Raw genomic sequence first — 14,614 nt, 5'->3', positions numbered from 1 at the left:
TCCTATCGTCAATGGAATTGGATAAGTTACTAAGGACTCCCAGGAACACAGAAGGCAATCGTCCGTTGCCGTTATCAACCCCCCAGCCTAATCCCACCTGTCAATCGAGCTCACACTGTGTAGAGCAACCAGTGTTGCCTCATCCCCCTCCCCCATCCAGCGACAACTCGCATGACTCCCTCCCGCAGCCTGCTCCAACCGCAGCCCCCATACCTCATCACCAACCCTAGACAGCGAGATCGATGGTATACTCGACCAAACACTCCTCCCTCCTCCCCCTCTCCACATTCCGCCAATACCAGCCCACATAAGTCTGCCGCTTAAGCCCGTCCGCCTCATCCCCGTGAATCACCGTACGACCGACCGTCAGCTCCGCCACATGCTGGTCCTCCTCGAGCTTCAGCATCACGCGGTGGCTGCTGAATGCGAGGTCGCCGCCGCGCCATTGCTTGTCGTGGTGCAAAGCTGGATTGACAGTCAAGCTGGCAGTGGCATTGGGGTGGTCATCGTCGTCATCAACCAGGCGTTTCGCGGTCTCCCACAGCTGGCGGGCTTCGTTCTCGAGGAAGGCGGTGAGGGTGGAGTAGTCGCGGAAGTCGGTGGCGGTGCGGCGATGGACCTGAGGAAACAAGGTCTTGTCGGACTCGGCGGTGTCGTATACGGGTTTGCTGTTGACCAGGATGTTGACGCGGATCTGGAGCTGCACGGGGACGCCGGGCTTTCTGGTGATGTCGAGGCTGGCGAGGCGCTGCTGGTTGAGGGCTTCGTAGATGACGATGTCGTGCGCTGATTTCTGACGGTCGAGCTCGGCCCAGGGACGGGGGCTGCTGCTTTTTCTGGGAAGGGTGGATCGGCGCGATGAAGGAGACCCGGTGGGTTTGCGGCCGTCGACTGGAGGGGTGGTAACCGAGGCTGGGTCATTGTCTGGCTTCGGCTCCGTGGCGGTAGGAAGCTTGTCTTTGGCGGAGTCAGACATTTTGTGGTGTCGAGTCAACGATCGTATGTCTGGAAGAAGTTTTGTTTCTGTGCCACTTCCTCAGCTCAGGAGCAAACGATCGAACATGTTCTGTGCAGCATGCTCAGAACGCTTAAAGCGCGCGGAAGAAGATGCACACGGCCAGTCGCGGCGTCACTCATGGCTAGGCAAGTGAATGCCTCTAATTTCACCAGGAGTGAATGGCAGCTGTGCTTGCCTATACACCGTGCGCACGTATTATTGCTCTTCACCAGGTGAACAAGTGACACCATCCATTCTCGGCATATAGCCATCCAAGGCTTTTGCGCGGGGGCTAGAAGTCTAGAGAGCAACGTCACCTCCAAACATGCAGTGCGCACCTTTCCTAGCCACAATTCTACACACCTTTCCAACCAGACAGGTTCATCAAAGACCTGAGCATACAACGCGCAGCAAGGTCACGTGATAGCGAGGCTACAGCGCCAGGGGGGCCTATGACTTGTGGATATGACGGTCTACACCAAGATGCTATGTAACAACTACTACAGCGTCGTCATATTCGCCATGCTAGGAGATAAAGTTCCACGGCTTCTCGCCGACCTGCTTTACGATGCTCTCGGGCGTACTCGCCTCCAGGCTTCCACTACCTGGTCTTTTTGACGATGAACGCCTCCGCCTCGCCATACTGCTCCCGCTTCCACCTCTCCGTTCCCTCCGCATCAAATCTAGCCCAGGCCAGCACGCCCATCGACCATCGCATAGCTCTGCTCGTTGGAATTACCGCTCGTCAAGACCAACGTGCTCTTCACCAGATCCACATCGATCTCTCCCTTGGTGTATTCGCCGAAAGCCATGCTCCTTACAGTGCGTAGCCAGTGTCATGACTGTTCCTGTACCAGCTACTGTGGTATGCAAACTTTACTGGCCATGGCCCGCGTAACGCGCTCCGTAGATAGTATTACGGCCAAGGACAAAGGATGTCATTCGTACTCTCTGATATCGTGTAGAACATGCGGCTTTCCGCTTCCAAGAGCATGTTCCAGACCTCTAGCAGCATGGTGCTGTGACCCATTCCTCGATCGTGGTGCCCTATCATGACTCAATCGTAGCTCAAGTGTAGGTCCACAAGGTCTTCATCCGCTAGTGAAGTCAGCTTCGACAGTAGGTTTAACACCTGTTCATTCTGTGCTTCGGATAGCCTAGCTCGATCGTTAGTATCGCCACCCTCAACACACCCGGCGTTGGGTCTGAACTAGTTGGGTGATGTGGCAGAGACTCAGATATTGTCGGTGGTAAGCAAAGGTTGAAGGGTATATCAATTACATTGGCATAACATAGCGTAGCTCCCTTGCGCCAAGCTCTATATTCGGGTGGCCGCTTCCAACGAGTAAAATGCCGCCTCGTTCATATAATACAGCCTTCCATCAACCCTGCATCTCAAATCGGGGCTGTTCCCTCGCAGGAAGCTCTTGCGTAGGCCGTGGACCGGTTCCGAGCTCTGCCGCCGCCGGCGGCGTCGGCATCGACGTCGCAGAGGGAGTGGTCGGTGGCTGGCTCGAGGCGTCATACTTGGGAGGAACCTGATCCAAGTAAGGACTGCTCGCGTGTGGTGTCCCTAAATCCCGGAAAGGCTCGCCTTCGGTCTTGTCCTCGCTGGGTTGTGTCTTAGCAGCTCGTCTCCTCCGCCACCAGAAGAATGCTCCAACAGCCGCTGCGATGGCTACTACGGGTCCCACGACGACTCCAGCGATCCATGCGTTGCTGCTCGAGTCGTCATCGCCGTTTCCATTCCCTGCCTCAGCTAGAACAGCCAAGTTGAAGTTACCGGACGTGCGGTTTTGAAGATCATATTTTAGGTAGCAGTTTTGGAAGCCCCCTGACGCACTTGGCTCGTACAAGACGCCAAAGCAACTGTTACCCCCATTTTCTGGCCTGTAGTTCGCACACTCGTCGATACATGCTTCAAAATTGTCGCTATGGACCTTTTTGATGTCAGGGCCGGATCCAGTGGTATCGCAGGAGGTATTGAACACTCCACCCCCAGACGCGGTGTATGAGCTGCTGGTGCAGGTGCTGTTGACCGAAAGTATACCAATGGCGGTTGTTGTGCCGGGGTCAGGCACAAGTTTGAAAGGATCGGAGCCATTCACGCTCTTCGGGTAGCAATTCCGATACCCGGTCCTCAACCCTTCCGAGTACAGCACGCCTCGGCAGAGTGGTCCACCTCTAGAGCAGTAGTTTAGACAATCGTCCAAAGTATCAGCATGGAATGGTTGGTAGTCCGGTCGTTTATTGATATCGTAGTTGTCGCCGTTGTGTCTGTAGCCGCAGTATATCCGGTATTGGTACCCATTGCTGTCGGTCTGTATTGAACCGTTTGTACACGCATAGTTTTGACCCCGGTCAGTCCAGACATCCTGTGCGAATGCCATGATTGTGATGTTTGAAAAACTGACATCTGCTGCGGTGGCGTTACCGTCCTTCTGGTAGCATCTGCCATCATTTATGTTATATGCAACGGCCTGGCAGGGATTCTGGTCAGTACCCGCCCCACTAGTTGCGCATGTATTCAGACAGTCGGTCAAGTTGGATGTTCTGCTGTTCCTGATGTCGTAGTCGGCGATGTTTGACTCGCAGGAAACGTCGAATTCGAGGCCTATGTCTGTTCTGATAGTCTGGTCCGTACACCCATCTGAGGCTCTTGTTAGTGCAACGTACATAAAATTGCAGAATATTGAACATACCCTGGCTCTGGCGCGGTAGTACCGTTCCCGTCGCGACTGTAGCCAGAAGAAGCCCTCCAAATAGCGATAACATCGTGTGCAGCACCACACCAATATGCAGCGGCACGGCAACAAAGTCGCTGAGGCCAAATATCCTTTCCAAAAAGCAACGGGTCGGCGGGTAGGTGAATTTCACAGAAGAGATGCGGAGATGTGATAGAGGGGAACGAAGAAGCGCAGCAGAACCGATTCAGCGAACGATTGACGTTCAGCGACGAAGTCTGCAAAACAGCACAGGGTACCCTGGTCGTACTACGAGCGTTGGCACAAGTGTCGCACGCTCTTCACAAAGCAGGAGAGGACGGGACTCATGTTGCAGTTCTCAACGATCTGCGGGTAACACCAGGTCAGTGGAGCAAGTCGTTCAGGCACTCTGACCTAGAGGTTGGCGCAGCGGCTGGCGGCCTTGGACCTTCAATGCGCCTGCCTTGTGAGGCATGCCAAGTTCAAGGCGAGATTGGCGTGGGTACATCTGTGGGCTGATGTGCTTCGTGCTTTCGGCGACTTTTGGGGACACCCACCACAGGTCAGCCCCGCAGACGACCAACAGTATCGGGTCCGAGAGCATAGTGGGATATAACTACTTTCACTCCATGGCGCCGAACGTATGGTTCTCAGGTGACGAGTCCGCACCGTGTGAACTGCTGGTAGTTCGGTCAAGGTCGCAGATATCCGCGAGCATCGCTCTGCAGTAGTATTGTTTGAGAGACGACCGTCGACTAAGCAATTTGATTAGCTGACAAAATTGGACCAATGCACCTTGGGGGCCGTACGCGTGGAGCAAGGCATTGCTGGTTTCAGGTCTCTCCATGGCGGACTCTACTCGTATCTCCGTCCGTCGTATGGCGCGTAATGGGCGATGACTCGACAACATAAGGCATAAGAATAGGTGTATGTAGCTTGATATAGATAGTTGTGTTGAAGGAGTAGCAAGCACGAGAAGTGGATGAAGTGGAAACGTACAAGCGTGTGGAGAAGCTACGGTCAACCGTAGCGTGACTTCTACGGGCGGTTTGTGGTAAGTACCTGTCCGTACCTTCGTTATGGCCGGTATCACTTCTATCACAACTATACTTCGCTTTCACCTTACCTCTACCTTGGCTTGCCTCGCTCGAGCTCGCTTCCTCCCCAGCACGCCCTTGCCTCACCCTGCATGCATTACCGTACACTTCTCTGGCCAGATAGAATGGCTTAGCTCACAGAGTTTGTCTAAAGCCCTGCTGACCCTCCAGCACAATCTCCCCTGCATCTGCTTTGCGATTCTTCCTCGCGTACACGACAAAGTTCTTTAGCACATGCAAAATGGTGAGTGCCTGCGTCGCGATGACCACAGACATAGCTGGCCTGGCAGGATACACATTAGCATCGACCTCTCCTGAACCCCAGTAAGTGACTCACAGATATTGAGGCGCATCCTGCTGGCGAAATATGTTGGCTGCCGCGATACCACCGCACGCACCACCACCGATGAGCAAGGCACTAGCTATACTTCTCTTCATCTGTCCGACGATGTTGTTGTGCATATAGCTCAAGAGACTCGGCACGTTGCTGTTCGCGCCAGCCACACCAAGGAAGACACCTGCGTATCTTGCTGCCGCGCCGTCCACGAATGCCATCATGCACACGCCGATCACGGCTGTGGCGCAGTTCCAGATGATGATGAGTCCACGCTTGCGGTAGTGGTCGGCGACCCAAGCCGTCGAGAACATCCAGATGGTGGCCACGGCGTACGGCGGGAACGACAGCACCTGGCTCATTGCCACTGAGTAGCCCATGTCCCCTCTGAGGATAATGGGCAAGCTGTAGAGATGAAAACGTCTCGTATCAGTAACTAAGGTATGCTGTCGGGACAGTAACTGATGCGATTTCATGAGGAGGGGTTGAGAAAATGACTCGACTTACAAATAGCCGAAAGAATAAGTGACAACGTTGTTTAGGAAGTATAGCCATGCAAACTCCCACAACTTCCAATCACGAAGATGGCGGAAGATGACCTCCCACGTGAGTTTGTCGACCACAGCGTCACCACGATCCCTCTGGATCCGGTTGATAACGATGCTGGCTTCATGCTCGGTGAGAAAAGCACGACGGGTTATGGTATTCGGTCGAGTAGCTTTGTCCGGGAAATCGACGATGAAGAGAAAGCCCATGACGCCGAGGAGGATGGTGATTGCGCCTTCGATAGCGAATATCCACTGCCACCCATTCAGACCGCCCAGGCCTCGCATCTCGGACAGGCCATACGCCAGAATATTGCTGAAGCCAGAAGCGAGGAGAGCCAAGAGGTAGAAGGCCGAGAAACGCTTCTGCACTTCATACCGGACGTACCAGCAACCTGCGATAGTGCAATAAGCTTATGCTCAGACGAAGGACAAACAGGATTTGCAGTTATTCAAGAGTGACAAGCTTATTGCGCATGAATCACGTCGAGGTGAAAGTGAGTGGAAGGTGACAAGGCTCGTCGAACGCTTGTGAGATCCACTTACTGAGCAGAAAGACACAACCGGGGAAGTATCCAGCTTCTAACACCCCAAGGATGATTCTGCAGCCCAGAAGCTGCGTCCAGTGAGTGGTGAAGCCCATGCCGATGGTGACTCCTCCCCAGCAGATGACCAGCGATGACAGCCAAAGGGCGGCACCTAGCTTTCTGATGACGATATTGGCTGGGAACTGAAAAATAATATACGGAATGAAAAACATCATCGTGACAATGGAGTAGCGGTCGCCGACATATAGCGAAAGATCCTCGTCCATGCCGGCGATGCGAGCCTGGATCAGTTAGCCAACGACCACAAATGCAGCCTATGTAGTCATTACATTGGGCAGATTGACTCGATCGATCAACGCAAAGGCGTATATAACCGCTAGGACCGGAAGCAGTCTGAGATCGATCTTCCTCATGATGCGGCGAGTCTCCTTGTCATCTTTCTCAAGCGGCCCTCTGGCGGGACCGGTCTGGTCCTGCTCGAGAACTTGACTGACATCGATTCCGCCATCACGGCCACCGTGAGGTAGTGCTTCCTTTTCATTGTCGGAAGCCTTCTGCTGCGGGTCAGCTGCTGCGAACCTTAGGAGGGCTCCGGCTGACATACGCGCTCGACATGTCTGGTATCCAAGTGCTTCTCATCATCAAGCTGGGCCATTTTGGGGGTGGTGAGTATTCGCGCCAAAGATATAGTTGCTTAAAGCATTCGCCAGCAGTCAATCCAAGCCCTGAGACCAGGTAGATATCTCGTGTGAAGCTTGAGCCGCATTAGATATAATGGTGCCTGCACCGGGACCATACAAAGTCATGCTGTGCTTTACCGAGAGCCGGATCCATGGCGAACAGTCTACCTCGGCGAGAAAGGTAGTTTTCATTGCCGAGATGTCCAAGCAGCAATCAGCATGCAATGCTGCGATAACGTGTACGCGAATGGGCGGGAGGACAAGACGTTTTGGCGAAGGCCAAGCACTTGTCTTCTCCGCACTCCAAATCGCGGAGGGAATACCTGGGGCAATGGGGATGGGGAGGCGGTGACGAGACACCGCCGCAGGAAGGGTAATTGAGGGCAGTGGGAGGCAAGTGATAATGGGGTACTCAATCTACAGTAAATATACGCTGAGCCTCATGTTGCAGTATAAGGCCAGAATGTGTTCCATCATACATCTCCTAGAGAAGAATCGGACATGTATGCCGTAGCAGAACCAAGCCCGAGGATACATTCAAAGCGTTGCTTTACTTAGAATTGAACACTTTTGCCCTAATAGTTGAGGTCGTTAACTGCTCCCACAAGAATCCGAATCCCTCAACCATACACAATCACCAACGGGAATCGTGAGAGTTCATGAAATCCTTGAGAAGCGTCACTACCTTCTCCAAGGCGGTGACCCATTTCTCGGCGTCTTCCAGTGCAGCCTCGCTCGTTTGATCGGCAGCCAATCTTCTGTAGAAGTCCTGGCGTTTGGGAACAAAAGTCCAAGCAGCGCTAAAGAGCGACTTCTGATACGAGTTATGATACTTCTGCAGAGTGCCTGGGTACGTCTTTTGGAAAGCTTCAGATAATGGTTTCTTCGGGTTTGGGTCGTCAGGTGCAATGTTCTTGTTGTCGTTCAAATCCTTGCGCAGGGATTGCGCGGTGAATTCGAGGGTGCGAGTCAACCACAGCAGCGCCTCGGCTGCAGACCCAGAATAAGCCACGCCGTCGCTCTTCTCATTGCGGACCAGCGATTGCAACGTTCTGGAATCGCCTGGAGCGTTATTGTAGCGGTTGCGGACCTTCTGAATGTTGGCATTGTTATCATTTCTCGCTGGATAAAAGCCGACAGCGCTGAGAAGGTTGAAGAATGCAGGTAGGGATTGGGCTGCATCGAGAAAGTCGACGGTATGGATGCCCTTGTCTCCGTCAATGGCAACATCATCGAAGCGCTTCTGGAGCTGGCCGAACCAAGTTGGACGATAGGGGCCGCCAAATTGAGGGCGGAAGCCGCCGCCACCGTTTTGACCGACGTTGGAAGCGCCTCCCCGCCCCGATGCGCCACCGCCTCGGCCGCCACCCCATTGACGAGGATGATGCTGCTGTCCATGTTCGCTGGTAGCGGTCGCTCCCAGGACGTAGAGCAGGAAGATGAAGAGCCTTGCAGCAAAGCTGCTGGTTGCGAGCGAGCGTGCTTGCATCTTGACCTTCAATCCCGACGCGCCGTCTGACTTGTAGGATGGGTGGCCAACAGCCGGATACATAACCAGGTCATATAGCTAACATACATCAGCACCGGCCTGCTTTTCAACTTCTTTCTCCTGAGGCCTAGAACGTAATCTAGACCTCCCGTGGCTACTCATTGTCGAGTGTACTCCGACCCGACAGGTCCTTTGTGCCCAGGACCGCCACCGCCGTGTGCGGCTGTGTCTTTGTGCTCAGCTCGGTCACGCATCGAGGTCACACTTTGCTGATTCCTCTTACGCGCATTGTCTGGGGTTTTTAATATTGCATTTCGCGGCGCACGATGAGGGACAGCACACTGATTCGCAGTCTTGGTGAGCAGTCGGCTATTTTTGACCTCATCGTCCGGTTCGTCGGATCAAGCAAGACAGCACGGACCGCCATCTGGCTCGTCCACTGCCAGGCAGCCTGAGAACGAGTGGAAAATCAGCAATAGCCAGGTTGATGTCCTTTGATATGCAACTGCGTCGCCGAGAGTCCACCTGCGCAGTGTATTATCGTGGCCTTCGTTGTAGTAGAATTTATGCTTGGGTCGCGACCATACCGTTCGGCTGGTTTTGGATGTGCCTTCCCTTCAAGCCTATTCGTGTCTTCACCTCGTATCTGGTGAGTGCGTGTGATACGTCTGGCATTTCCTACACTGTGCCATTCGGACGGACAGGGCGTACGATTCAGTAGAGAGTTGTTTCGCTCAGAGCAACCCCTTCCTTGCAAGGTCAATCTTCCTGTTCGTCTCACCCTGCTTGAAGCCACCCTTGCTCGCACAAACCTTAACACCGTCACCCAGCTCAACCTTCTCTTCAACTGCCGCGTGCGGACAGGGACAGTGATGCGGAAAGTGTACACATGCTAGCGTGTCAGGGCAGAGGTAATTCGAGCACTTGGCTATAGTAAACGGTCAGCAGGGAGTCCAGATACACCATATTTTAGTGGATGGATTGGGGTTGGCGGCTGGCTCTTCGAGAGCCGTCAGGGGAGCCTGACCTTGATCCCAATTCTGCTGGTACCAGTTCGAATCACTCGGAGAGTTGCCCTGTTGCTGCGCCTGCTGCCCCCCCTGGTGACCGCTGAAGAAGTTGTCGAAGAACTGGAATTGAGCGTGAACTGCACCCGCGAATAGCAGGATTAGACCCACCAACATCCGATTGAACATGTTGACGATCTGAAGTGGGCTTCGATTGTTTTATGAGGGCTCGTTAGTTGTGTCAAAGAGAATAGTGGTGCAGGCCACACTGGCAAGCGCAAGGGCAACCTGTCCACCGCACCATGCATTCCCAAAGCGGTTAGCGCAGATTGCGGACTTTCATGATTCTGAAGCTCGACCACGAATCTTGCATCAGACGACCAGCTCCTGTGCCATCGCCCCTGTACCATCTTTCGAGTGCAGCAGACCTTGGACGAGGCTACCGCGCCTGCAATATGTTACAGCCACGGTTATCTGTCGCCCGGCCCTGCATCGACAGCCTCACCACCTCCCTCTCCTTCATCTCGCTCCGCAACTGCAAAGCAATTCAAGTTCGACACGCTTCGCACGCCGCGCAAGGCCGCGCCAACGGTCCCACGGATTCCGCTGGTCGCCGTCTAGGTTCCAAAAAGTCCAATACGGAGCACGTCGTGCCGGGAAATATCATCTTCAAGCAACGCGGTTCAAAATGGCATCCAGGCGAGAATGTCGGCATGGGTCGAGACCACACCATCTATGCCTTGGAAGAAGGATATGTACGATACTACCGTAACCCACGTCTGCACCCTACAAGAAAATACATCGGTGTGGCATTGGCCAAGGAGGGCAGAGCCAGCGTGCTTCCTACACCTCCAAATGCACCGACACGGCGGCGAGTGGGCATGATGGCGGTGCCAATGAGAGCGCCAGCAAGCCAGCAAGCCGCAGAAGACTTCCTGGAGGCGCATGTCACGGGCAATTCCAAGCCCACTGGTGGCAAAGGAAAAGGTCTGAAGCCTAGCCCAGCGACACCAACGGATCCGCCGATAATGCGGACCAATGGATATCGAATTGCCAACATCCAATTGGCGAGGGATGCAGAGAAGAATGAGGTAGTGGTGCGGCCATATCTGCGAAAGGATCGGTGGTATGCGTGGAGGCAGAGGACCAGGAAGTTTAAGGAGAAGAAGATGGCTAGAGCGGCGGTTGGGGGTAAGAAGAGGGCCCAGCAGAGTAGTAAGGGGAAGAAGGGCAAGAAATGAGTGAATGACCGCCAAAGATGGACAAGCTATGGGCTGAACATCTTAGACGGGAGCCAAGCAGGGCGATGTGTCGTTGCAGCGGCGCGCTACCACTCATCCCGTGTGTACATCTAGTAGAGCAAGCAAGAGACAGCGAAACGATACCATTATCTCCTCCCAGCGTCTATCAGAGAGTAGGAGCACGACTTCATGGGTTAGCGTAATCTATCATTGGCCGGCGGTGGCCCTTCTTTTTGGCCAAAGTGCAACACTCGTCCAACCCCTCAGGGAAGGACCTACAGGCCATTTGACGTCTTGAACTTATCCCAGGCCTCGTTCAAGGTGGCGAATACGGCAGCGCTGATCATGCGCTGCTCCGTTGTGGCATCGGTCGGAATCTGCAGAACATGAAAATAAATCAGCCATCAGTTCTTACCAGCCCGTACTGCGTCGCGTCTGCGCATCCACACTCCATGCACAAGGCAAGAAGAAACACTACACGGGCGAAATCAAGCAGAGGAAGAAGACTCACCTTATCAGGGTGCACCTTGGCAATACCTTTCATGTACTGCACCTTGACCTTCCCCGGCAGCACCAAGTCCGCCATGCTGATCTTCTTCCAGCCCGCCTCGGGCCACAGCACCGTGTCCAGGCTCCCCAGCAGCGCCCGTAGATTGTCCTGCTTGCCGTTCCGCCAGTTGTTGATTTTCAGATCCACGCTGTCGGAGAGTGCAAACTTCTCGTCGTCCGCCTTATCAGCGGCTGCATTAGCGGCGCGCAGGCGTGACACGGCTGCAGAATCGCCTGATGGCTTCGCTGCGGGGCGACGTGGAGGTGGCTTCTTTTCTATTGCCGCAGCAGGTTTGGCGCTGGGCTTGGGAGGTGGATTCGCTGCCTTCTCGGCCCGCAGACGGCCTTGCATGGAGGCTGCACCGCCATGACCGCCTTCGACTGCCTCCTTCCATATAACTGCTGCGTCGGCCCACCGTTCCATCTGCTCCAGTGCTTCGGCTTTGCGCATGAGGGCCTTGCCGTAGTAGTCGCGCATGGGCTTTGCGGGTGACCCATCGAGGAAGTCAACGGTCTCGGATTCGCCTTTCGATACGCCAATAAGGGTGATGGCGACGTCGCAGTCGGCGATGGCCATCTTTGGCTCGCCGACTTTGAGGGCGGTCAGGGCATGGTTGGTCAGAAGGACGAGAGTTAGGGGGTGTTCAGAGGGTAAGTGCTTGAGCGATGAGCTATAAGAGTCATGTGCTGATGAATAATCGCCCCGCTTGAAATGCGTGTTGCCAGCTTCTCGGGCTGTATGTGAAGCTTTTAGGCTCATCGGTGGGATGGATGGGATTGTGCGTTTGGGTGCAGCTGGCCGAGTGGCAATCCGGGCGGCCTTGGGTGGTGCAGGTCGCGAGATTGCTGGACCGGGAGGAGGAGCCGCTTTGCTTGATGTGTCGAAAAGATCAGGCTCTGACGCAACAGCAGCGGGATGCACAGCAGGCTTTCGCCGTCGAGCTGAAGAGACGTAGGCTTGCGCAGCTTGTTCTTCGTTGGCTTGTCTTTGGAGTACAGTCCTTGACACAGCAGGTTGAGGCGATGGTCTTGCCTGCTGCTGTCGTAGGAAGGCAGGTTGAGGAGAGGCCGACTCTCGTAGGCGAGAGGGTACAGCGGGAGAATGATCCCTGGACGTATCCGCACTCGAGTCAACAGGAACTTCAGGTCTCCGTTTTGTTGCGCGCGGTGGAGGTGTTGGTCTTTGCGCTTCGAGCATCATCGCTTCATCTGTAGCACTCTGCTCTTTCCTCTTTCCCGTGGAGCTTCGCCGCCTCTGTCGTCCAGCAGACTCTCCGCCATTCGCGTGTGCTTGGCTGCTTGAGCTTTCGACTTCCCTCATCCATTTAGGCTGTCCGCCAGTATCGCTATCGGAGTTGAACTCCTGTACAGCCTGCTGCATCTTTTTGGCTCCTTGCTTCCAAAGCGAGTTGGCAGTCTTGAAAAAGTTGGTACCAAACTCGGCTGCCATCTGACTGGGATCCTTCTCAGCCTGGGGCTGTCCTCTGCGTTGCATGACTGGGCTTTCGTTATCCTCGACATGCCGTCGTGAGGTTTTCAGGCCTCCCCTTCCTCGACGAGGGACATCGTCGGTATGGCCGTTCCTGCCGGTGTTTCGATTCTGTGAGCTCTCCCTAGCCTGTTGATGAGCAGCGTTGAGCAAGGAGCTGACGGCAGCTTGGATATCGATGCCCGATGCTGTGGTCTCGAGGGCCTGCCGAGCCTTATCTACCGGAAATCCCATATCCACCAGTTCGGCAACTGCCCTGTCCTGTGGATGTGCGTTTTTCGACGGCTTTACAGGTTGCTGCTCCTCATCCAGATCTGGCTTCCGCTTGGATGGATCAACGGGTCTCCCGAGTAGTCCAAGCACATCATCGTCATCCTCTGCTAGGGTCGCGACCGTCTGTGTCCTCCTTGCTTCCCTTTGCTGAAACTCGGACAGGCCGAATGGGTCGTCATCGTCGTCTGGGAATTGTGAGGACTGTGGCGCAGGAGCGGCGGGCGCGGGAGTGGACGCGGGCGCAGGCTTGGGCTGTTGCGCGCTCGAGCTGTTGAAAGCGGCGAGGAAGTCATCAACGTCTTGCGGCGCGTCTGCAGGTGCTGGTTTCCCATTCTTGTGAGACTCAATTGCGGGAGTGCTTCGCCCACTTCCTAGGTTATTCCAGAATGCATCATCTCCATTGGCATACTGGCTCTTCTGTTGTGACTGTTGCTGTAGCTTCAATTCCGCCAGACGTTTCTGCTGCTCCTGCAGGGAGAGGTTGGAGGGATTCGGGCTTGCAGACCACGAGACCAAGTTGGCAAAGCTATCGTTAGCTGGCGTAGCTGACTTCGATGGGGGATTGGAGGGCGTATTGTTCAGCGGCGAGGCACGGCCGGAGACGGGAGGAGTAGGCTTCAAGCTTGAGAACGAGGGGTTCAAGGTGTAGTTGGCATTGGCGGGCTTCTGGCTGCTGGACCCTTTTGACCAGTCCAGGCCCGCAAGATCGTCCATGGTGCGTGGTAGGAGGGATTATAGGCTCTCATAAAGAGCTATACGCTGACCATAACATGCGGCCGGGAAACATGTAGATGTTGTTGCGGGTTCGCTGTTTCACAACACGGACAGTGGTATGTACTCCGGGGTCGGGGACGCTGCCATATGTGGCTGAAGTCTCCATTGAATAGTGGCGGTGCACTCAATGCCTCGTTTTCTCCGCAACCCCTACATCCCCCCAATAGCGTCAGACTTCATGAGAATCTTCACAACCTTCGCATGACTTCGCATGGCTACAGCGTAACTAAAGTGGCACTTTTACTAACTTGAGCTGCGCGTCGTTCTGCACCATTGCTGTCTATCAGCCAATGACGATCCTATACTGCGGTGTTGTACTGAAGAAGCTGTTCATCAATGTTGTCGATGGAACTCAAGTCCTTCAAATCGTGCACGATACCAGATTAGGCACTTCTACACAAAGCGATGCACGATCCTTGATGCTTAGGAGCGAACTTCGCAGAGCCTGTCCTGCTGTCAAGTCCTCTCCCATGCATCTGAGCTGACATCTTACATATTCGTGGCGGGATCCAGTATTCCATTGTATTTATCACATAGGCTACACGCCTCTTTCACGTTGGCTTGCCGCCTGCTCCCGGCCAGGTATACTCGAATTTTTCCCACTAGCTATGTCTCAAGGATCTGCCACCTCTGACATCTTCGAGAGCCATTGCCTGCCGGCCCACAACGCGCAAGCTGACCGATGTAGGCCACCAATAAAGCCGATAGAGGTAATCTTCACTCGCTCGGTTACTAGCTTAGTTGGGGAGCCTCATAAGCAGGTCGCCTGCTCTGTACTTCTCTGGCGCTCATCGGCGCTGCAAGCATGGCATTGGTGATATCGAGTCAGCACGGACATGCCACGAATGTACAACCGTCTGGGCTGACATAAGTACATGGGCTGCGA

At 54.5% G+C, this 14,614-nt stretch overlaps 7 protein-coding genes across 7 annotated transcripts; 1 reads left to right on the top strand and 6 right to left on the bottom strand.

The window, feature by feature from the left end:
- Nucleotides 1–226: 226 nt before the first annotated feature.
- Nucleotides 227–976, bottom strand: HMPREF1541_08789 (uncharacterized protein; the record flags this gene model as incomplete). Its single annotated transcript, XM_008723107.1, has 1 exon — nt 227–976. One exon carries the CDS (start codon nt 974–976, stop codon nt 227–229), a length of 750 nt encoding a protein of 249 aa, XP_008721329.1.
- A 1,403-nt stretch (nt 977–2,379) lies between these two features.
- HMPREF1541_08788 (uncharacterized protein) lies at nt 2,380–3,387 on the bottom strand (the record flags this gene model as incomplete). The annotated part of the gene is made up of 1 exon (XM_008723106.1): nt 2,380–3,387. The coding sequence occupies one exon, from the start codon at nt 3,385–3,387 to the stop codon at nt 2,380–2,382; it is 1,008 nt and encodes a 335-aa protein (XP_008721328.1).
- Nucleotides 3,388–4,934: 1,547 nt separating this feature from the next.
- Nucleotides 4,935–6,828, bottom strand: HMPREF1541_08787 (uncharacterized protein; the record flags this gene model as incomplete). The annotated part of the gene is made up of 5 exons (XM_008723105.1): nt 4,935–5,082; nt 5,137–5,538; nt 5,641–6,073; nt 6,225–6,507; nt 6,556–6,828. 5 exons carry the CDS (start codon nt 6,826–6,828, stop codon nt 4,935–4,937), a joined length of 1,539 nt encoding a protein of 512 aa, XP_008721327.1.
- A 712-nt stretch (nt 6,829–7,540) lies between these two features.
- Nucleotides 7,541–8,458, bottom strand: HMPREF1541_08786 (uncharacterized protein; the record flags this gene model as incomplete). The annotated part of the gene is made up of 1 exon (XM_008723104.1): nt 7,541–8,458. The coding sequence occupies one exon, from the start codon at nt 8,456–8,458 to the stop codon at nt 7,541–7,543; it is 918 nt and encodes a 305-aa protein (XP_008721326.1).
- A 671-nt stretch (nt 8,459–9,129) lies between these two features.
- On the bottom strand, nt 9,130–9,591 carry HMPREF1541_08785 (uncharacterized protein; the record flags this gene model as incomplete). Its single annotated transcript, XM_008723103.1, has 2 exons — nt 9,130–9,323; nt 9,423–9,591. The coding sequence occupies 2 exons, from the start codon at nt 9,589–9,591 to the stop codon at nt 9,130–9,132; spliced, it is 363 nt and encodes a 120-aa protein (XP_008721325.1).
- Nucleotides 9,592–9,857: 266 nt separating this feature from the next.
- Nucleotides 9,858–10,643, top strand: HMPREF1541_08784 (ribosomal protein L27; the record flags this gene model as incomplete). The annotated part of the gene is made up of 1 exon (XM_008723102.1): nt 9,858–10,643. The coding sequence occupies one exon, from the start codon at nt 9,858–9,860 to the stop codon at nt 10,641–10,643; it is 786 nt and encodes a 261-aa protein (XP_008721324.1).
- Nucleotides 10,644–10,918: 275 nt separating this feature from the next.
- HMPREF1541_08783 (uncharacterized protein) lies at nt 10,919–13,668 on the bottom strand (the record flags this gene model as incomplete). The annotated part of the gene is made up of 2 exons (XM_008723101.1): nt 10,919–11,020; nt 11,155–13,668. 2 exons carry the CDS (start codon nt 13,666–13,668, stop codon nt 10,919–10,921), a joined length of 2,616 nt encoding a protein of 871 aa, XP_008721323.1.
- Nucleotides 13,669–14,614: the final 946 nt, after the last annotated feature.

Source organism: Cyphellophora europaea (assembly GCF_000365145.1).
Source record: "Cyphellophora europaea CBS 101466 unplaced genomic scaffold supercont1.9, whole genome shotgun sequence".
Classification (NCBI taxonomy): domain Eukaryota; kingdom Fungi; phylum Ascomycota; class Eurotiomycetes; order Chaetothyriales; family Cyphellophoraceae; genus Cyphellophora; species Cyphellophora europaea.
The sequence above is the reverse complement of the archived record's forward strand: the minus strand, read 5'-3'. Positions and strand labels throughout refer to the sequence as shown.